A 21,928-nucleotide genomic window follows, 5' to 3' on the forward strand; every position below is an offset into this window, starting at 1 on the left:
AGCTTGCCTAATCCAATGGTGGCTAATCACGGGGAAATTGGATTGTCACAAGGTACTTTGACGTCATACGATCGGAACCTTTATGATTTTGGATACCTGATCACATCGTCCTAATCCTCCTCATGCTACATCATTTGAAGTGTTTCAGGTGAAATTAACACTTAACCCTATCAACAATGAACTCTAAAAACAGATACACTTAACTTCATCCTTTGGTTTGATAACCCATAGACTTTTATTTAAACCTCCTGCGGTCAATCATAGACAGACAAGTCATCCCTTTCCCAGGATAAATTTCTAAAACAGCACAGTTTGAGGCATCACTCAAATCAAAAATGCCATTTGTTGATAAGACCCCATGCAAAGGATGTGCCTTTGTGGTGTCGGTCATTTTGGGACAACGTCCACAACATGTAGAGAACGGAAAGCTTGTCGAGAGTTCGGGTGATTGGGGCAGCGCCGGTCCCCTAAAATTTCAACTTGTGAGGGTACTGCTTGTTGCTGAGGTAGAAGGGCATCTGCAGGTAGCCCTTCAGGCTGGCTTCGTTCTTGATGATGGGAAGCAGCTGGCCGTCTACGTCTTTCTGGTCCTCCTTGCGCTCATCAGACACGGTGTACTTCTGCAGAGGGTTGAACGAAAAGACAGAAATATCTAATGAATACGTGGCTTGGTTTATTAAGTACTATCTTTGGTTTAGTACACCTCAACACCAGAACGTTGAGGATGGTGCTCAACATAGGCTGTAAAGACCACGTGTCGAACGAAGCACGCTACGGCAAGCTAACGCGGATCTCATAGAAGATCGCATACAGGCGGATTGGGCTGGCAGGACATTGCCATAGGCATCCCCAGCTGCCGGCAGGTGCTGTGGGATCTGACTCACGGGGCCAAGCTGATGGCAGGACAGAGGACGAGCTACGTCTGTGTCCTGAAGAGGGATGCTGGGGAGCTTTGCATTTGTGTACCCGTAAAAATAATTGAAGTAGGTATTTCATAGAATCTGTGTCCGTTACCTTTTTGAAAATGCTAAAAATAGCTTTATTTAACCCCTTGTCGCCGGTATTGTTCGGCCACGGGGGGTGGAATGTGTACGTGCAGGCATTCAGCATTTGTCTATGAATAAATGCACTATGCAACAGTAATGCGGCAATGGCAGTCCCCTGGCTTATCGGCTTTTATCAAGCTGCGTCTAAAACCGCAAGCCTGCGTTAAGGGGTTAATGAAGTTAACTTCTCTAAAAGTCTACTGATTATGACAGTAGATTATGTGACCTCGGATAACACTTTGTTATCAATCTTACATGCATGACATTTGTGGAAGTTTGCACCTCCCTTCCTTCACACTACGAGAAACACCAACATCACCTGTGTGGCATTGCTTATAACAACCCAATGTAGTGTTGCCAATGTATATTTTTGTGACGTTCATGAACGTATCCATACCTAAACCTCTCCAATGCTTCTGAGTGTTTGTGCACAAACATAAAAAAAAAGAGGTTTTGTATGACATTAATGTGCGACTTTACACCGAAAAGCTTTCCCTTCAAACAACTTCCGGGACTTGAATTTTGGGGTTGGGTTTCTTTCGAGGGTACCCGGGGACCCGTGTTTTACTTCAACAGGTCACCTGGTTCCTGTACCACCAGTAATGTACACCACCAATTTGTACCGAGTCTGAATTTACGTGTGGTTTAGAACAAAATGATAAAATTAAGTTTGAAGATCTCAGGATCCGTAGGAAATATTTATATCCTGTACATCTCTCTTACCTCCTTTTCCGTGTCGAAGATCTCCCCCTCTTGGTTTCTGGGCTTCTTCAGCTTCTTACGGCGGAAGTATTCATCGTTGACCCTCTTGGGGATCTTGACCCCGCTGATGTCCACTTTGGTCTGGGTGGCAATCACGTAGATCTGGTTGATGCGACGCATGGGCACACCGTTGATCTTCAATGGACCTTGTACGGGGGAATAAAAGAAAGGGTACACCATTAGATCAATCAGCTAGAACGAAATTTAAGTGGAGACCGCTAGTTGACCAATGGTTGATTCCTGATACAACTGATGCCTGCGTGCTGGTAGCAAGTTGCAAACGTCTCTAGTCAATTGGTTAAAATACCATCCCAAAACATCTTGGTCCTGTCTCCCTGTTGTTTGCTTTGATTAGTGGGGCGATTAGTAACCAGCAAAAACACTGGGTAGACTGGTCCAAAATAGTCAACTGGCATGTTAAACTATAGGGTGTAAATGGCTGAATCTGGGTTAAGCATTGAATAGGCATTGAAGTTGGTGACATCACAAGGTGAGAGTGGCCAAGTCAAATTTACACCCATTCGCTTAATTCGGGCGATTCACAATGCTGTGCGCCACCAAGAGTTTGCCACGGAGAATTCATTTTTCCCAGTGCATGGTGGGAGATGGTCGACAAGTTCGCAGCGCGGGACATTTGAAATTGTTAGTTTTTCCGGTCAGTGGTTTCGTAAGCGTATTTTCGAGGATCTGATTACCCATTTCTTTTCTTGTTATCAATATGGTGTTTTTTTGTAAGGCGGCAGAACGCTATGCCCCAATCTATGACATATTAGCTCAAGTTGTCTACTGACACTCATTCAAATGGGCCATATTTTGTCGACTGTAAACTTGAAAAATGGACTCTCTGTGGCAAGCTCTTGGTGGCGCACTGCATTGTGAATCGCCCGAATTGATTGCATTTCTGGATCTCGGGATCCAAATGGATTGGGGTAAAAAGGAGTGGATTGAGAAACAGTCAGGCTTTACTGTAATATATAATTTCATTGAAGAAAAAAACATTAAACAGTTTTAATTATTTGTTTTCTGAATGTTGCGCTTTTTTGGGCACACTCTGTACAAGTACAGCTTCATCTTTTGTCAGATTGTGCCCACGTATAATTGTAAAATACAAAGACCAAGGCTCCACACAAGTGACTCAGGCATGGCCTGACTGACTCACCATTGACGAGAAGCAGACCAGACCCAAGCTGCTTGAGGAAGATGACCCGCTTTCCCTTGTAGGGTCCACGCAGGAGAATCACCACAGTGCCTGGGGTCAGGCTGTCTCTCAGCTTGCGCTTGTGCTGACTGAAGGGCTTCTTGCGGCTGTTGAGCCTCCTGGGAAGGTCCTCAGTGGGGTAGTAGCGGGGCTGGACAAGTCAAAAGAATAGTGACATCTGAAAGTGAAGATCTCGGAAATGCACGGACGTTTGACCTACTGGTTTATTTGGTGATTTTTGCAGATTACTTCAATTATGTATTATCTTAAAAATTAGTCCATGTTTGCCACATTAATGTGGCTGATCTTTAACCCTGACCTTCCTCAATCCTCCAGGCGGTTTGGGAGGATTTGGGAGGATTGAGGCTGAATGGCAAAAAAGTGTCAGTTGATTTTGGAGGATGCATTGTGCTAGTTCGTAGGCTGTACCCTGCATACTTTACATTCAGCCATGCATAATTGAGCCCTGCATTACGTTTGATATCATCTGCTCTGCTTCTGAATGTCATCGACGATGCTCAACCCATTAACAGTGATTGTTGGAGGATTTTGACGGATTGAGGCAATGGTCACCCCTCCACTGAACAAATTCAAGAAATAACGGATGATTTTGGAGAATTGAGGCTGAATCTAATTTTTACATGGTGGCATTTGGAGGATTTTGCAGGATTTAGGATGGTTAGCCAAAAGAACCTTGGGGGTTAAGTCAGTACTTGCTTAGTAAATACAGGTAACCAGTCAAATATCATGCAATGCCTATTGCATCTGCCTGGTTCCCTTCCGCCCTTACTCAGCACCTCAAGGAAATTGTTTATAGGTGTTCAGTTGATGTTAGGCTTGCCCTTTGAGATATTCAGTCCACCTACCAGTCTGCGGGCTCGGACCAGACGCTTTCCGCCGTTCTTCTCTCCGCCGATGTCCTTCTCTACCATGGCAGCTGGTCTCTTCCTGTCCTTCTTGACGGCCACCTGAAGAGTCAACAATGTCACAGAATTTATGACTAAGCTCTTTCTCACTCACTACCAAAAAAACCCCCAATGCTCCCTTCAGAATGTCCCCAGCGCAGGACATGTTTCACACACTTATCCCTAATGTTCCCAAATCCTCTTTGCAAAATGGAGGATTTTGCAGGATTGAGGCTATCGGGCAAAAATGTGTGGCTGATTTTGGAGGATGCACTGTGTCAAGGTCTTGGGCCGGACCTTGTGTTGTTTATGCTCAACTGTGCATAAGTTTAGGCCTAGATTATACTTGCAATCCTCCGCCCTGCTCCAGGATGTCACTGGCTCTGCCTTAACATATTGCAGGGGTGTGAGTGGAGTCCAAAAAAAATAGCTGAAAATAGCTGAACCTGTAAATAACCGAACCTGCGAGCGCATAGCGCGAAGCCCTTACGGTGGGGGTCCGGGGCCCGCCCAAGGGCCCCGGAAAAATTTTGAAATGTAGATGCTCTGTGGTGCATTTTAAAGCCTCCTGGCATGCCTGGGCTAACTATTGGTCGAAAATGTTTTGCAATTAATGCATGTTTTTAAGTTAACTTTTCCTTCATATTGGCTTGAAACTTCCTAAATGGCCAACTTGTATGTGAAAACTGGGAAATTCAACCACGTTTTCCATAATTTTAAGTTAACTCCTTACTGCAGATGATACACATCGTCATCGCGTGTCCCGGCTTCTGATCGAGTCGCCTAATTTCTGCCCATTAACCATGACATGTGTTCCATCCAAATCCATGGATTCGTAACCTGAGGATCGGTCTTGTCAATGTCCGTATCAAACTCCGAACCTCTTTGGATAATAACACATTTGTGTTGCACTGACATCTTGCGGAATTAATAATGTCAAAATACGTTCAAACATTTGATACGACACACTAATGTACGTATCAGCGTGCAGCGGAATACATGCAGCAGGATGCGTGCATGCAATGAAATGCACACATGAACTTTGCCTCGCATGATGCCCTCTACCGGCGCGGCACGGCGACAACTTACTAGTCTTATTTCAAGGCTTTATATTAGCAACAAGACTATGTTTACAGCGAGTTATTGTGGAGATCATCGCGTGTCAACACATGCATAGACACAGGAACGGCCGCAAAGAGTCCCAACGCGCTTCATGGCGCATGTGTGAATATTCATATTTATCTGCAGCCAATCACAGCGCAATCACTGTTGGTTCCCCGGATGCTGTGTACAATACATTGTACACACGCGGCTTCGAGCTGAAAAATGCATGCACAAGGTATCGTATACATGTACATGTACATGTAGTACACACGTACGTACAATGTACATTGAATACTCGCTTGCACGCACCCCAGAGCTACCGTGACGTGTATGTTGTACTAGAGAGCGGATCACGTGCGTTCGGCGGCGGCGGAAAATAAAATAAACGGAAATAAAATCAATGCTTACGCGCGGGCGAAAAAGCAGGGGGAAATCTGGACCATCGGAAGAAAAAAAGCGGAAAACAAAATGTGGCACGCTGAACAAAAAAGCGGAAATCCGCTAAATAGCGGAGATTTCACACCCCTGCATACAGTGATTGCTGGAGGATTTTGCAGGATTGAGGTAGTGGTCACCCCTGAAAGGACCACAGTCAAGAAATAACGGAGGATTTTTGCAGGATTGAGGCTGTATGCAATTTTTACATTGAGGCAGATGGACAATTTTTGCTGGATTGAGGTTGCATCCAAGCAAAAATACCTAGGAAGTTTAAGGTTAAGGATCTTGAAAATGAAACCCACATATAAAGTTTTCAGGATAGTCCTTCGTACTTCTCACAGCATCATACTTACATGTTTCTTCTTGTAGCGGGCAGCCCGTTCATACATCTGAGAGCGGCTGTAGCGTGGCACGCCGCCGGTCAGCCATTTCTGGCGGGACGTGTGACGCTTCCCTTTCTTGACGACTTGCTCGTCCCCCATGCTAAACAAAAACCAAAAAGGACAAAATAAGATTTACAAATACTTACTGCAAGAGTTACTCTATTGTCCGAATCTAACTAGGCCCTCTACTCTAAATCAAGACTTACAGACCACCTTCCCTCAGGTGGAAGGCATGTGTTTTTGTTGACGAGACATCTTAATAAACCTAGCCCCATAAATGTGGCTCATATACTGGACTTCCTCCGTATTGTGAACCACATGTCGGCAACAGCAGCATGTCGGGAAAAGTATTTTAATATGTGCAGGTTTGCATGGTGAAGGTAGCATTAAGATAAAGCTTTACGGTAGCACCATGTGACAAATATCTCTTGTGAGTTTGTCAGGTTCTCAAACAGAGACGGGGAAACTCAACGTTTCGGACAGTATACTCTACCCGGCGTCAGGGGTTGTTTTAAGGAAATCGAAATTGGCACTTTATTTTTTTTCACTTGATTTTCACCATGCAAGATACTTACGACACGTGGTTAATAACCAGGCAAAATCAAATGGTCAAAGAAATATGACCCATGAGTGACCTCGAGAAAACTATTGCAATCATTTTTGGACGACCTCTCTGCAATTTTGCCTGAAAATCATACAACTAGACTTCTACAGGAATAGAATTACATTTATTTTCTGGTTAATAACCAGGTAAGTATCTTTCATAGTGAATATCAAGTTAAAAAGAACAGTCTCAATTTTGATTTCCTCAAAACAACTTTTCCTCTCATTGCTACTTCTAGAAATAGACGGAAACATGTCGCTACCACCGATGTGTGGCTCACAATTCACTGTCAAAGTGATTACCTAAGATCTGCCGATGCAAACATGGCCACCAATCACTACAGACCATTCGCTTGCACGTAACACTTTGATAGGGAATACAGAAGAAGTCCAGTAATGAGCCATATTTATGGGGCTATATAATAAACCAAGACCTGACGTGTCTGAATAAGCCTATTTGCTATTTCAACTGCCCGTGGACACATCAGATTCTACGAGATAAATGCACACAAGTCTGGACGTGGTAACCGAATCTGCATTCTTCAATTGTTCATCTATCAAAAAGGAGATGGAAACTTTTATTCGAACCAAAGTTGGAGCATACAAAAAATCTTAAACCATGGTGCCGTAAACAATCTAAATTTTGCATTTAGTTCAAAACAAGACCTTTTCTTTGATTTTGTTACCCCGCTATCATTGGCTATGAATGATTTTGCATGCGTGTGGCTAGCCCCATAAATGTGGCCTATTTACTGGACTGCCTCCGTAAACATAGGCCACACATCCACATGTACAAAAACGTGTCGACTTTGCCAAATTTTGATTTTCACATTTAGGCTTACTTTGTAGGGTTTTTTGGCTTTAGAAGCATACTCACCCTCTTTATAGGCTAATCAGAAAGTGCTGCCTTTTTCAGATGTATATTTTTCGTGAAATTTCCAGATTCATTTTTACACGTTTGCGTATCAAAATTTCAACATGAAATTTCACAAAAATTAAACATCTGAAAAAGGCAGCACTTTCTGATTAGCCTATATAGAGGGTGAGAATGCTTCTAAAGCAAAAAAAATCTACAAAGTAAGCCTTAATGTGAAAATCAAAATTTGGCAAAGTCGACACGTTTTTTGTACATGTGGATGTGTGGCCTATGTTTACGGAGGCAGTCCAGTAAATATGCCACATTTATGGGGCTAGCGTGTGGCGAACTGTTTATCTTAGACTTCACTTCATCAGATGGCAGTACGCACGCGCGCGCAGTTGAAAATAGCGAGTGACATGCCATGCATGCTGTTGTATGAACACCGGCGACTACACGACACAGCATTTTGGGCCCAAAATCACACGACACAAAAGCATAGGCGTGTCAGGTCTAGGTTAAAAAAAAATTATGCATTGGAGCCCTCGAAAGTGGTCGAACAGCGCCATCTACTGTTTGTGCACGAGTCCATAGCGTAATGCATTGTATAACGTGTACACGGTACAGTTCGTGAGTTACGTACCGACTCTCACTAGTCACTACAGTACTAGCTAGGCCTAGGTATAACCATTTTTGTCGAACATTTTCCCTTTTATAAGCCATTATTATAATTAAAAGACAAGTCTCTATGGACCCTCAATCCTTCCATAAACATCTCCTATGATTTCTTCCCCTGATGATTTTAAAATAATCCTGATTTTGTTCGATTGTAACTTAGTTGATAACACAATCATGCTTACATTAAATTCCCGTAGGATGAAAAGAGGATGATTTTCTATGAGATTGGTAATCGTTAACCTCAAATGGTTTGCCTCAAAGACCTGCATATACAAAACGGTGTAGATAGCGGACACCAGTGAATATAACCGACTGTCTAGTCCCCAAGCCCCTGTCGCGTTCCGCAATACTAGACTGTATGTACAATGTGTGTCGTGTTCACTGTTTGTGTACAAAACAAACGGCCACAGATAGATGCGTGTGATGATCGCGCAGCCGGCTTCGGTAAACTACCGCAAAATTACTAAAATCGTTCTTATTGAACACATTGAAAATGTCGACAGAGAGCAAAGCGAAGTATAGAGCACTCAAGAGAAAACTGAGATTTCTGATTTATGTAAGTCATTTACTTTTTTAATTTCAAATAAATGTTACCCCTTGCCGCTTGCCGCGTATGCTGTTGTGTTGTGTTGATTGTTGAACAAGACTTGCTGTCTTAGTAAAGTTGCTGATGATAAATGTTTATCTGTTTCTAACTTAACTGAACTGCGATAGAACTAGAGGAAAGATTTCAGTATCCTGACGCCACTGAATTCTGTGGTTGTATACTAGTCCGAGTAACTTGGACCCAACTTATCGCCTTTTTAACATTCGGACATGGTCTGGCGATCGCCAGACCATGTTGTTGTATACTCCTAGAGCTATGAGGCTCCGCGTGAGCGGACGCGGAGCCTCATAGTTCTAGGAGTAGTTGTTGTATACAAAGCTGTATATACAAAGTCTATTTTCAAAGTATTTTCTAACAAAACTGGAAATGTTTCTCAGTCCCACATTCATTGGTAAGACGTCTGCACTACTAGAAAGCAAGAGGTTGTGGTTTCGAGTCTCACTTGGGAAGTAACACACTGAGTATATACAGTGTTTACACGTCGGTGAAGGGCAAAACCTAATATTGAATTTACAACACCCTGACGCAAATTCCATCTTATGAATAATTGAATTTGTTTGTTGAACAAATGTATGTATTTATTTAAAAACGCATGACAAGGCATTGGTAAAGTTATTAACTTGTAATGGGGGATTGCCTAGGGCTATTATAATAATTTATTGACAATGTTGTATTATTTTATTTGCTGAAATTGCTTGAGAAACTCCAGCTCAAATTAATGCTCATCGCAAATTTGACATACATGTATAGAGCTGGAGGCACATTAGTTTTTGTCCAGTGGTCAGAAAACTAAACTAAAATGGTCCTTTTCCCTATTATCCAAGGCCAAATATCTCGGCCTCCGCCATTTTCCGACCGCTGGACAAAAACTAGATGTGTCTCCAGCTCTGTATGTCAAATTCGCGATGAGCATTGCAGCTTGAGTTTCTCAAGCTAGATTTTGTAATGTCCAGTTGTATTTTGGTGATAGTACGTTTTACCCCCTAATGATCAAGGCATCCTTCTGTAACTTCATTGTGAATTCTTCGATTTGATTTTTGCCAGTTTTACATTTTAATTTCTCAGGAACAGGAATGCTTCCAAGAGGAACTCAGACGGGCCCAGCGCAAGCTGCTGAAAACCTCCAGAGACAAGAGCTTTCTGCTGGATCGGCTTCTGCAGTACGAACGGGTGGAGGGGTCTAGCTCCGATTCCGGCTCCACGGCATCGTCAGATAGCGAGAAGGAAAGCAAGAAGGTATACCTCAACCTTCTCAGCCTCGTGGAATGGAACATTCCATCTGTCACCTCATGAAATTATTCTTACCATTGTACTAATAAATATTCGTAGATGTGCCTCCAGCTCTATACATATGTATGTTTTCATATTGGACTATATTGTTGTGTATTTTTTGTAATGTTTTTATATTGTAACATTCTTGCAATTTGGCCTGAGGGCCACGAGTTGAATGAAAATAAACCAATATAATAATATTCATTATTTGTATACTATTCCCTATGAAAGTTCATGATCTGCATTACCAAAGTCAAAATACTAACAAGAAAAGAAACCAATATTCAAAAAAATAGGTGTACCAAAAAATCAAACTCGAAAATGTTGAGCCCTTAATACCTCGTTTAAAATGAACACTTTAGATATCAACTTCGTCCCACAGTGTGCTGTAGGTAAAGCAGGATATTCACCTCCATTCGCAGTTCTTTTATTTTGAATCACTTGTAATTGCAGTAAAGCATCTTGCTTAGGAACACAGCGTATTACCTGGCTGTGTTGTATGTTGAACTCGGGAGGGCTGGCATCTTTTTTTAGGTAATATTTTGCCCTTTCAACATGCATTCATCTCTCCAGAGCTCAGAAGCTAAGAAGCAGAAGAAGAAAGCCAAGCCAATCAAAGTCAAGGCCAAGAAACGGAAGCAGCGACAGCTGAAGTCACTCCTGTCGGGGGACAGAAAACCCCTGCCTGGTAATCTCAACTACACAGCATCTCAACATCAGCAGCAGCAGCAACAACAACAACAGCAGCAGCAACAGCAACAGGAGTTGCAATTTCAGAATGTAAGATCCTTTCCCAAATGGACCCATCTGCCTTGCCAATCAAAGAGTGCACGTAGACCTTTTAGATTGCACGTTGACCATTTAGAGTGCAGTGGTTTGCCAGTGCAGTGGTTTGCCAGTGCAGTGCAGTGGTTTGCCAGTGCAGTGCAGTAGTTTGCCAGTGCAGTGGTTTGCCAGTGCATTGGTTTGCCAGTGCAGTGCAGTGGTTTGCCAATGCAGTGGTTCCCACTGCACTGGCAACCAGTGCAGTGGTTGCCAGTGGCACTAGGAAGTGCCTTTTAATATTAGCATTTTCAACGTGTCCTTCACCAACCCTCGTGAGTAGACCACACAGTTCCTGCACCAACAAACAGACATAGTTGATGTCATTTACTTGATGTTTGCACAATCATGTGAAATAGCATGCTCCGATAGTTTTTACGCATTCAGTTTAATTTTCTGTCTTTCAGAACTCCCGGTTGATGGATCTGATGAAAGTCGGCTCACCACACGTCCAAATGCCAATGAGTCCTCTCGTCGGTTTAGGTAGGTGCATAGAGTGGATATTTTGACATGTTTGAGAAAATTCCATTCAGCTGTTACAGAAGGAATTCGAAAAGAGTTAACCAAATTGCCTGGCCTCCCCCCTTCCAGTAGGTCTTCCGATGTACTCTCAGGAGTCTCCATTCCCCGGGATGGGCCTGCCGGGATTCAACCCCGCTCAGCCGCTCACCCCCCAACAGCCCTCCAAGCTCTCCAGCCTCCTATCGGGGGACTCTAGTGCCATGGGTGCGCTCATGATGGCTGGTCTGGCCGCGGCTGCAGCTGGCGAGAAGGCCGAGAAACAGAGCAAGAAGAGACACAAAAAGTAAGACAATTGACAAGCCTTGATGACTGCAGTTGGACATGTTGTCCGGGGTTCCCAGCCACTGTGGAAATCAGGCAAAACCTTGAAAAAGGGTTTCCATTGTTCCAGAAAGGGAAAACTCAGGGAATTTGGAGGAAAGAATGTTGCAACCTGACGCCACCACTTTCTTTTGTTAGCCACTTCCTCACTTCAACATGATTACTTCCATTATGAGCAGTTACGATGGGTGCCAGTGAGTTTCTCACAGCACACTTTTAACAAATCAAACGTGATGAAATGTGAAGTTTGAATGCTCATGCATACCTTCTTTGTAGTCAGAATTCACTCTGCACCTGCAGATCTCCAGTTAGCATTTGGGTGAGTGTTTGGCCCTGAACATTGCTAGGGTTAAGGTCCACTATTTGGAATCAATGTCTTTTGAATCTGTCAACAGACTAACGAAAAACAAATGGAAATAGCCACAATGATATTTCTAAAATTATGGATATCTCCATTCCATTATGTTCACAGGGATACAGACAAGTTGCCAGCACACCTACACCCAGCTGTGTACCCTAACCCATTCAATCCACCCACATCTACCCAGCCCTCCCCCGCCCAGGCCATGGCCGCAGGGAAGCCCTCACAAGCCTTCAAGCAGACACCCTCCAGTAAATCATCCCCGTCCACAAGCAAGGCCTCGCCTCCTCTCAGCGAGACAATGGAAACCAAGCCCATGGTCGGGGTCAGATCTCCAGCTAGACACACCCCGCCCAGTAAGACTCCGCCCACCAGCAAGACTCCGCCCGTCAGTAAGACTCCCCCCATCAGCAAGACTCCGCCCATTAATCCTAAGCCCAAGGCGGCGGCAACTGGGGGCGAGGAGGAAGGGGAGGAGCTAGTGATTGACTTGCCCAATGATTGATTTAGGGGAGGAGCTAGGAGCTAGTGATTGACTTGGCCAATGGTTGACATGTGACAATATGTAAATAAGGGGAGGAGTTATGATCAATGATTGGCATTAGACACTAAGAGCAAAGATGCATTGAGAGTTCTGTGTACGCATTATGCACAGGGTCTAAACTTACCTTCAGACAAAATGGAAGACTGGTGGATGACTGTTATTTATTTATAGCAAAACTATGAGCCTGTTTGTTTTGCGCAGATCCGGATCGCGATCAGTGATCCTGCGCGTCGATAGCTGCTCCGGTCACGTTTTAACAGATCCTGCTCGGAAGGTGGATTTGGAAGATCAAAGATGGTGACGTGCGCGACGGACGGAGAGAAAAAATTAGGTTTTTTTTTTTAGTAGATTTGAAGCATCAATTGAGCTTTTGTGACAATATTTCTTCATGATTCTTTTAGAATGTATTTTTGTGATTAAAAATAGTAAGATTGATTTACTTTTTCTAGAAATGATAGAAAGCTCATCGTAAAAATAGCCCTTCTGCCTACAAAATCTGAAGCAGACGACGACACTCGTGTCACCTGAAAGGACTCGACACGCGAGAGTGGTTCTGTTTGTTTTCATACGGCACTGCATCACACGATCTTGATCGGGATCTGGAATGGAACAAACAGGCCCCTTGTTAACATTGTATTCAGGCATTGCTTAACAATCCAGAAAAAAAATTGATTCTTTTTGTTTTATTTGACAAGGGATTGCATAAAAACAAAACTGGAAACGGTTTTGTCCAGCGAATCTAAATCCAAACCACATTTTCGAATCAACCTTAAGTACAGGAACAAATGTTCTGTGTGTAAGTTATTTGGGATGAAAGTCGTCCTGAAATTGCAAAGTTCAGGTTCATTTTTTTTTTAAACTGTAGATAGCTTTAAATTGTGCCGTACATGTGTTATCCTGCAAAATGGCCACGCCCAGCATACACCCCTTTGTATGCAAAAAAGTCATGTTCACCAAACAGTGTTTTCCTCTGTTCACTGGGGAAACACAGGATATTATAAACAGTGCTAGTAATGTACGTTTAGGCCGAAAATCAAGTCCGTTTTCATATCTCCTACTATTTAAGTTTACAAAGGTAAGCTTAATACATGCATTTAAATAAACTACCCAAAGATAAAACCCAATTAAGGGGTTGTAAAGATTCAAACGATTTCTGTCCGAGTGTATGTCTTACCATTTTAGCTGATGAACGGTCAGTTTCCCCCCAAACTTCTGTAAAGCCCCCAAACACCCCCCCCCCCCAAAAAAAAAACCATTCCAGGTTGTTTTTGCAAAAGCTTTTTACAACTATAACTTCAACATTGTATACGCCTGTAAAATATTTAAAATAAACAGAAAAAAAAGAAACTTCACCGAGTTGATGTGTTGCACTTATTCCTGGGTTAACTATAAGTCGACTATCATAACGCAAAGTTCTACAAAGATAGTGACGCTAAAGTGCATTTATAAATTGCAATATAAAATCTTGGATGTGGAAGGAATCTATGAATATAAACAAAAATATCTAGGTATTTCAAAAAAATCTTTGTGCCACTCCTGCACTCTATACTATCTTACAAAACATTTTATGGACAAAATTGAAATCTTGATTTAAATTGCACAAATAAAGGAATTTATGTAGTTAAGATTCTTAAGCAACCAAAAAAAAAAATCAAATTTTTATCAATTTCTTTCAAAATATACATAACACACTGGGAATGTTAACACCAGTCGCCACTAAATATACAACTTGAAATTACAATATCTCATCAAAGGCATATTTACACAATCTTTCATCCTTCAAAGAAAATCTTGCTCTTCAAAGAAGCACTTGGAAACAATAACAGTGCATTATCACGACGGGCAAAACCTAATAATGACTTACATCACCCTGACGCAAATTCATCTTATGAATAGTTTAATTGCAGTACCTGTTGCTACATGTACATGTACATCAGATTCGAACCAGCCAACCGATCCCGTTAGCTCGGGGGTCAAGTGGTAAGACGTCTGCACTAGAAAGCAGGAGGTCGTGACTTCGCATCCCACCCGAGTGATTTTTTCCAACTTTCACTCGGGAGGTAACACACTGAGTATACAGTGTTTATAAGTCGGTGAAGGGCAAAAACTTAATATTGAATAACAGTGCAGGTCTCAACAACAGTAAACAAATATCCGATGTTTGGACAGATAATTTGCTACCATTAACATGTTAGCACTTGTACTACATTGTATTACATTGTGTTTACGCACTGAAGAATCAATGAAACCAGAGAGTGCTTGAGCGTGCTTGGGCGGTTTCGGGCGCTTCAGTGACTATTTAAACAACGCACTGTCAGGAAGAGCTGACAATATTTGGCAACTAAAGTCCTGGAAGCCGATTATTATACTGGAAGCTAAAAATATAAAATCACGACAAGAAGACCACAAATGTAAGAATAAGAAGACAAACTGCAAGATTTCCCTTCCTGTAAAAATACCACTTGCCTTAATTTGGAAGCTTTATCTTATATTTCCCCCCCCCCCAAAAAAAACCCCGAAAGACATTTCAAAGAACATGTGGTTGGTCGAGCACTTGTAATACTTGGATAATTCTTACATTTCATACGTTTATGCTTTTTGGGCGTGGTAACAAAAAAAAGATTTTCAAAATAAATTGTGCATTTTGTAAATTTTTTTTAGAATGTGAGCTTCTCAATGAGACATCACATGCAAAAATCAGGTTGAAAAAATATTCAAGTCTTGAATTATGAGTACCCTGCTCCTAATTCCAACGACTTTGATGTTTATTACAATGGGTACATGGCACTAAAAACACACACAACAGTTTGGGAAGACCACAGACCCTGTGCGTGTTGGAATTCTGTTTAAGTAGATTTCTTCCAAAACAGGTCACTATGTAGTCTATGCAATAGACCTTTGCACATGCAAGCAGATATGGCGAAGGGGGCCGGCCCGCTGGCCCGTGCCTTAACTAGTTCGCGTCGGGATTATTTGGACATCGACCGGACGCAGGTGCGGGATTGTTTTTCATGAACCTCGATGCCAGATGGGTTCAGGCCGTCATCTCAGGGTAGCACACCCTGATATTTCTGGCCTCACTCACTGCGAGCGGGTCGCTGACAGAAATTTCCGGCCTCTCTCGTTGCGTGTTTATCCGTCATCTGTTTCCGAATACCCCTAATTCTTTGCCTGTATACACGTCATCCGACATGAACTGGTTAAACTGCGTGGCTGACGGTGTGGTCCTGCACGGTCCTGTCTTTCGGTAAAGGGCCACATCAACCACCCAACTGCCTAGGCGGTTGAGCTAGTTGCTCTCAGTGCTTCCTGCCTACACGAGGCTTCGTATCGTGGAAGTCTACTGCGTCTTGACCTCGAGATTCTGACCATTCAGCGGGTGCCTTCTATATCGGGTCTTCCACAACCCGTTGTATTACAAAAACATGTCGGCCAAGTTGACCAATCAACAACTTCGTACACATTTCTGTTTGAAATGGCGTCACACTTTCTTAAGTCAACTCCGATTGGCTGGCACGCAGGGTCGCATAAAAGTTGCTCCGTTGGACAACGGCTGATACTCGGACTATTCACTATGAGGAAATCCTCTCAAATGGAATATTTCAGCAGGTATCGACATGCAAACGTTATGCTTCTTTTTAGGGAGGAACAAAAGCAACTTAACACTATGGTCTTTGGTAAAGCTACTTTTATTCCTGGGGTGATATGAAGCCGTTACCGTGGTGAGATAGAGCTTTGTGAACGTCAAACGACGTCCAGTCCTGAACGGGATGTATGAGCTGCCAGATTTCCTTCAGTGTAGAAATAGTCTGCAAAATCAAAGAACGGATGAAAAACAGAAAATATCCACCATCAAGAGACATTTAAGATAAAAGTTCAAGTTCTCTATATATAAATAAAATGACCATAGTTTAAGAAACTTCACACCAGAACGCATGCTGGTTGACAATGGTGGAATTTCTGTAGTAAACTATTTTGACAAGATCACGTGTTGCCATGTTAATTGCTTCTCATTAGCCTTGTTTCATAGTCACATACAGAAGACACCACCAAAAATAAAAAAAACAAAAAACTGTGCAAAACGATGATGGCCAGCAAGACTAACGAGAAATGCAACCCATGGAAAAATGCGAGTGGATTCTGTAGTTTGTCAGTTTTGGTTTGACTAGGGTGATTCAAGAATAGTCGTCATGGCGCATATGGGTTGGTCACCAAATTTAAAACTTGGCCTCTGCGTGTCTCTTAATTACCAGAACATAGGACTTTTTCAGCACAATTACTTAAACTCGGTGCACACCTTTCCTATTTTATCGGTTCACCAGATCATCGGGCCATCGTACAGAGGTGTGTGCTGAAAATTCGAACCAATCTGATCGTGCACCGGGGGCGACCAGATGAAATCATTTGGTATCCGATTTCACCGGATCCGATGTCAACGAAAAGGTGTACGTGCGGGTTATAGCACCAGACGCGATACTTATGTTAACCAATCAGATTCACGAATGAAGTCGCATGATTCACAATTGACTTCCATTTTGTCACCATGTGACCGAGTCACGATGTGACCAATTATCGAACGGAATCGGGCATGTGTGCGGGTAACATTGTGGTCTAACCGCAAACGGTGAAAAAAAGAGTACTGGTGATGCGGTGATCTGGTGAACAGTAAAATTGGAAAGGTGTGCGCCGGTCTTTACTATCATGTTTTAAAAATCATGAATTTGTTAAGTGTCGATACTCAAATAAGTTATACAACATGTATAAGCAGTCTATGAATCTTACGGCTCTTGAGCACAAAGTGGGGCCAGTCTAGTTGGCAGTGTTTTCTCAATGGTTGTACATTTTGCCGTAACTTGAACACCCCCCCCCCCCCGACACATCCTCCACACGCAAATAAGCATGCAAACGTTTGCAAGCATTTTTTTTTTTTCAATGAAGTTTTATTTTTGTTAGCACTCCAAAATAAGATGAGAAGTTTGTTTTCCTAGCGCCTAGAAGTGCTCATAATGCATATACCTCTTGCTCAATAGGCAGGCTCTGCCTGTTGGTCTGATTGTCAACATCAACGATCGTCTGGAGCTTATCCTGGATCACCTGAAGCAGCGATGAGGGGACAAAGGCACAAGGCTCCTGCAGGACGCTGGTCAGCTTCTCAGAGTAGACGCTGGCAAACTTGGCAAGGGCTGCATCGTTGAAAGGGCCCTAAAAAATCAACCAAAACAAGCGAACAAAAGAAACTTGTTGCAGACATACTGTATAGAGAGTATTGCACACCTAATACTAATCTAAGAGATTTCCCTCCATACCTGTAGTAACGTTCATCAGACTCGGTCCAAAGTCAAATCACAGGTCGATCACAGGTCAAATCACAGATCAAATCACAACTTCATCACATGTCACATTACGAGTCAATCAAAAGTCAAATCATAGGACCATTAATGGTCAAATCATAGGTCAAATCACAAATCTATCACAGGTCAAATATCAAGTCAAAGCACAAGTCAAAAGTCAATCAAACATGTAAATAGGATCATATTAAGAGATGCTTGTGACAAACACAAGTCAAATCACAAATCATCATAAAGGCAGGTACAGGTCCATATAAATAAGGGAATAAATGTGTGCTTGGCCGGTTTTAAACACTATGTTTAAGACCGGTTTGGAGTCTAGACGCTGATTATTTTGGCTCGGGTTATTATCAGTGCTTGAACGTTCACAATCTTCACTTAGGCATGCACAATACTACCAATGAGTCAGTATTTCATGTTACACCAGCACAGCTGCGTTCTACGCCACATCACGCAGTACGTGCCAATCTCCATTTAAGGAGAGGCACATACCATAACCTGTAGCTAGAGGGGTGTTTGAAAAAACCTTAAGTAAAACTGTTAAACAAAGGTATTTATGAATGGGAATAACTATGTGCTTGGCCGGTATTGAACAATTCAGTTTAAGACTGGCTAAGGGCCTATTAGCATCCATTCACCCAGCGGGTCTTAAGCACATCTTTATTCCATCCCTGACTTTAGTGCCGTTCAGTATCAGCACTGCTTGAGGAGGCACTCATGCATGGATCCCATACCTGGCTGCTTGGTCCCGCCTCCCCCTTTGCCTTGTTGCCCCGCCCCTTGGCCAGTGATTGACTGGACGCTGAAGCCTTGATCAGTTTCCCGGGGAAGAGCAGAGCGTATCGGACCAAGTCCTGCAGATCTTGGTTGATTGCCTGGATGTAGTCCAGCTGATAGGCCAAGCTGTGTAGAGCCCTCCAGGCATCAGCAATGAGTTTCTTATCCTACGGGATCAAATGGGAGACTTTGAATATTTTGAGGTGTCAAACCTTGAAGTTTTATTCATAAAGACAGTTTACCCTTTCCTATTGGTTGAGAGCCCGTCACGTGGCCGATCTTAAACGGTTGATACGGACCGGCTGGCTGGTCTTCAACACTTTTCCGGTTTCATGTGAAATTTTGACACCTATGAAATCTGGTCCCTTTTACGCTTTTATTGGTTGAACATTTACAATCTTCATGCCAAATACTACCAACGCGTCCGTATTTCAAGAGTCCTTAATTCACCGTACTACACCAGTTCACTGGACGACAACACCGGTGACTGGAATGTGATTGAATCGATGACTCCGTCCACGACACAGAGATTTCACCCTCTTAAAATTTTTTTTGTTTGTTTGGTACCTTGTTGACGAGTGCTTTACAGAGGATATGCTGATATGCCGGCATCACCTGGTGTCCATCAAGAGCGCCCTCTATTTCCTTGGAGAGATACTCATTGACGCCACGCAGGTTGGTGGCGCTCTCAAGATTGCCCAGCTGCTTGGCTCCGCCTCCACGGGCGTGTGCGGAAGCCTGGGGAAGATACAACGGCAATCGCAGACATCATGAACTCACATCAAAAAGAAGTGCAACTTGGAAAATGTTTGTTTTTTTAGAAACCTCCTACAATTTGTGCTGGATAGCTCAGTTGGTAGAGCACCCGTGCAGTGTTCAAGAGGTCGCAGGTTCAAACCCTGCTCCAGTCAATGTCTTTGTTCAATTTTGTAACTTTGTATTTTGTTAAAGCTACAGTCCATCATTTGCAGCTTTCCAAAAAGTAACCGACGTAATGATTGTTGAAAAACATACTTGGTTGAAAGATATTAAAGGGACTAAACTCCCTGTAAAATTATTCTTTCTGGCAAGCTGTCATTTTGAAGAAATCAACGAAAGAAGGCCTTTCCAACGGTGCGTAAAGACGCATCATTCAGTGAAGGGTGCCCAAGCATTGATCACTGCGCAACATTGCATAGCTACAATCGGCTCATTGAGAACGTGTCTCGGACGCTGAATTCAGGCCCAATTCAAAAAATGATTCAGCAACTTTGATTTGAAATCGAGATCCTAGAATGTTGTTTTTCGCAGAATTATACAGCATTCACTGAGCTGAAACTTCATCAGGTTAGTTGTCCAGCACCCTTCTTTAGATTTTGAACACTTTTGTCGCTTCAAATGAACAAAATGCACAAATTACAAATGATGGACTATACCTTTAAAAAGTATTGTGATGACATGACCCCAATATCCATTTCGATGATGGAAAAAATATCTGCATAGTTCTGTATTGTTTCATCAATGAACCTGCAAACTGACGAGTTTCACAAATAGCAGATAAAACAAAGAATAAAACGTGATCCACTACCTGTGCTTGTGATAAGAAGACAGACTGGCACACCGACGATGGGTCGTCAGGGCTGTAGCATTCATGCCTACAAATAAAATTAAATCATAAATGTAGATAGTAATAGATACAAACATTTTCATATTGGGTTCACAAAGTAACCCTGTGAGCGACTATTGTGTAGTCATTACTATCTGAGAGCTCTTGAGGAAAATACAGGGTTCAAATTGAGTTCATGATTAAACAGTCCACAGAATAATATTTTTTTTTTATTAACTAATCCGGCGAACAAAATTTGAAATTTTCTCAGCAACCCAAAGTGTTATTTTCATGTTTTTTTTCTCAGTACTTGAAAGAAAAAGCTCTCAGCTTTAATCTGATACCCAAAACATATAAATCCACCGATCCCTTTTTCTTTTAAGGTAAATGTTTTAGGGTTGCATTATTTTGGGGTCACCCTGTATTACTGCAGCCTGACTCACATTTGTAGTCAGAAAGGCTCGATTTATTGCTCTAAACCACACAATTACGTGCTCAAAAGGCTACAAACACAAAGCTCCTGACATTTGTTGAATGACAGACTCACCTATCCTCAGTGTTATCGACAAACAGATAGTGCAGGACAAAGTGCTTGTGAATACGCAGATAGCGCCAGCCTATTGGCTGATAGATCTAAGAGAAAACGACAGATAGTTGATGTCACAAACACAAACATGCAGAGAGACCAAGTAACAGAGGAGATTTCAACATGCACGCAGTGCAGGCAGGTGGGTGAGCAAACGTGCGGATTAAACAACTGCCAGGTGTGTAGAAATTAGACAGTAACTTTAGTTATAACTTGAAAACAATATTAAATTAAGGAGATATAGTGATTTTATTTATGGCTGCAAACAGTATCAAATTCATTTATTTTTACCCAATCCCTTTTGAACAGATCCAGCCAACCCATCCCAAACCAACCAGCCAGCCCAACCCAACCCAACCCAAAGCAATCCAACCCAACCCAACCCATCCCAACCCAACCTAACCAAGCCCAACCCAGCCAAATCTAACCCAACCCAATCCAGCCCAACTCAACCTAATCCAACCAAGATCAGCCCAACCCAGCACAACCCAACCCAGCCAAACCCCAATCTGACCCAATTCAACCCAACCCAGCCCAACTCGACCCAATCCAACCCAATCAAGCCCAGCCCAACCCATCCCATCCCAGCTAACCCAACCCAACCCAACCCAACCCAACCCAGCCCAACCCAGCCCAACTCAACCCAATTCAATCCAGCCCAGCCCAATTCAACCCAACCCAGCCCAATTCAACCCAACCCAACCCAACCCAACACAACCCAACCCAGCCAAACCCAAGCCAATCCAACCCAACCCAGCCAAGCCCAACCCAACCCAACCCAACCCAGCACAATTCAACCCAACCCAACCCAGCCAAATTCAACCCAACCCAACCCAACCCAACCCAGCCAATCCAACCCAACCCAGCCAAGCCCAGCCCAACCCAACCCAGCCAAGCCCAAGCCAACCCAGCCAAGCCCAACCCAACCCAGCCCAATTCAACCCAACCCAACCCAGCCCAATTCAACCCAACCCAACCCAACCCAACCCAACCCAGCCAAGCCCAATCCAATCCAACCCAACCCAACCCAGCCCAGCCCAGCCAAGCCCAGCCCAGCCCAGCCCAGCCCAGCCCAAGCCAATCCAGTCCAGTCCAGTCCAGTCCAGTCCAGTCCAGTCCAGCCCAGCCCAGCCCAGCCCAGCCCAGCCCAGCCCAGCCCAGCCCAGCCCAGCCCAGCCCAGCCCAGCCCAGCCCAGCCCAGCCCAGCCCA

At 43.2% G+C, this 21,928-nt stretch overlaps 3 protein-coding genes across 8 annotated transcripts in view; 1 reads left to right on the plus strand and 2 right to left on the minus strand.

The window, feature by feature from the left end:
- Window positions 1-204: 204 nt before the first annotated feature.
- LOC119743231 (60S ribosomal protein L6-like) lies at window positions 205-8,306 on the minus strand. Its single transcript, XM_038219627.1, has 6 exons — window positions 8,156-8,306; window positions 5,807-5,936; window positions 3,873-3,974; window positions 2,968-3,157; window positions 1,770-1,954; window positions 205-620 (listed from the first exon to the last, which is right to left on the minus strand). Exons 2-6 carry the CDS (start codon window positions 5,933-5,935, stop codon window positions 468-470), a joined length of 759 nt encoding a protein of 252 aa, XP_038075555.1. The 5' UTR covers window position 5,936; window positions 8,156-8,306; the 3' UTR covers window positions 205-467.
- Window positions 8,307-8,353: 47 nt separating this feature from the next.
- Window positions 8,354-13,626, plus strand: LOC119743230 (mediator of RNA polymerase II transcription subunit 15-like). 2 transcript variants are annotated; one of them, XM_038219625.1, is made up of 6 exons: window positions 8,354-8,529; window positions 9,646-9,816; window positions 10,426-10,632; window positions 11,082-11,157; window positions 11,266-11,479; window positions 11,990-13,626. In XM_038219625.1, exons 1-6 carry the CDS (start codon window positions 8,467-8,469, stop codon window positions 12,381-12,383), a joined length of 1,125 nt encoding a protein of 374 aa, XP_038075553.1. In that variant the 5' UTR covers window positions 8,354-8,466; the 3' UTR covers window positions 12,384-13,626. The 2 variants fall into 2 exon arrangements, with proteins under 2 accessions (XP_038075553.1, XP_038075554.1); XM_038219626.1 differs by having other exon boundaries at window positions 11,269-11,479; window positions 11,990-12,383.
- Window positions 11,862-21,928, minus strand: part of LOC119743229 — a 39,169-nt gene continuing 29,102 nt past the window's right edge. For 2 of the 5 annotated variants that reach the window (XM_038219622.1, XM_038219624.1), the window contains 6 exons: window positions 20,680-20,765; window positions 20,115-20,181; window positions 19,115-19,285; window positions 18,505-18,714; window positions 17,439-17,624; window positions 15,523-16,231 (listed from right to left, as the gene is read on the minus strand). In XM_038219622.1, coding sequence (XP_038075550.1) covers window positions 16,112-16,231; window positions 17,439-17,624; window positions 18,505-18,714; window positions 19,115-19,285; window positions 20,115-20,181; window positions 20,680-20,765 — 840 coding nt within the window. In that variant the 3' untranslated portion in view covers window positions 15,523-16,111. Of the gene's footprint in view, window positions 11,903-15,522; window positions 16,232-17,438; window positions 17,625-18,504; window positions 18,715-19,114; window positions 19,286-20,114; window positions 20,182-20,679; window positions 20,766-21,928 lie in introns of those variants that run through there. The other 3 variants (XM_038219621.1, XM_038219620.1, XM_038219619.1) reach the window with 3 other exon arrangements.

This window comes from Patiria miniata, unplaced genomic scaffold (assembly GCF_015706575.1).
Source record: "Patiria miniata isolate m_02_andy unplaced genomic scaffold, ASM1570657v1 HiC_scaffold_6, whole genome shotgun sequence".
Lineage (NCBI taxonomy): Eukaryota > Metazoa > Echinodermata > Asteroidea > Valvatida > Asterinidae > Patiria > Patiria miniata.

Bases quoted from the DNA above. Each gene is read 5' to 3' on its own strand.
- LOC119743231 (XM_038219627.1), bottom strand. From the start codon at position 5,935: ATGGGGGACGAGCAAGTCGTCAAGAAAGGGAAGCGTCACACGTCCCGC. The intron at 3,158-3,872 runs GTAGGTGGACTG...TGACTTGTCCAG, and splicing joins TGGTCCGAGCCCGCAGACTG to CCCCGCTACTACCCCACTGA. The intron at 1,955-2,967 runs GTGAGTCAGTCA...CCCCCGTACAAG, and splicing joins TGGTCTGCTTCTCGTCAATG to GTCCATTGAAGATCAACGGT.
- LOC119743230 (XM_038219625.1), top strand. From the start codon at position 8,467: ATGTCGACAGAGAGCAAAGCGAAGTATAGAGCACTCAAGAGAAAACTG. The intron at 10,633-11,081 runs GTAAGATCCTTT...TCTGTCTTTCAG, and splicing joins AGGAGTTGCAATTTCAGAAT to AACTCCCGGTTGATGGATCT. The intron at 11,480-11,989 runs GTAAGACAATTG...TTATGTTCACAG, and splicing joins AGCAAGAAGAGACACAAAAA to GGATACAGACAAGTTGCCAG.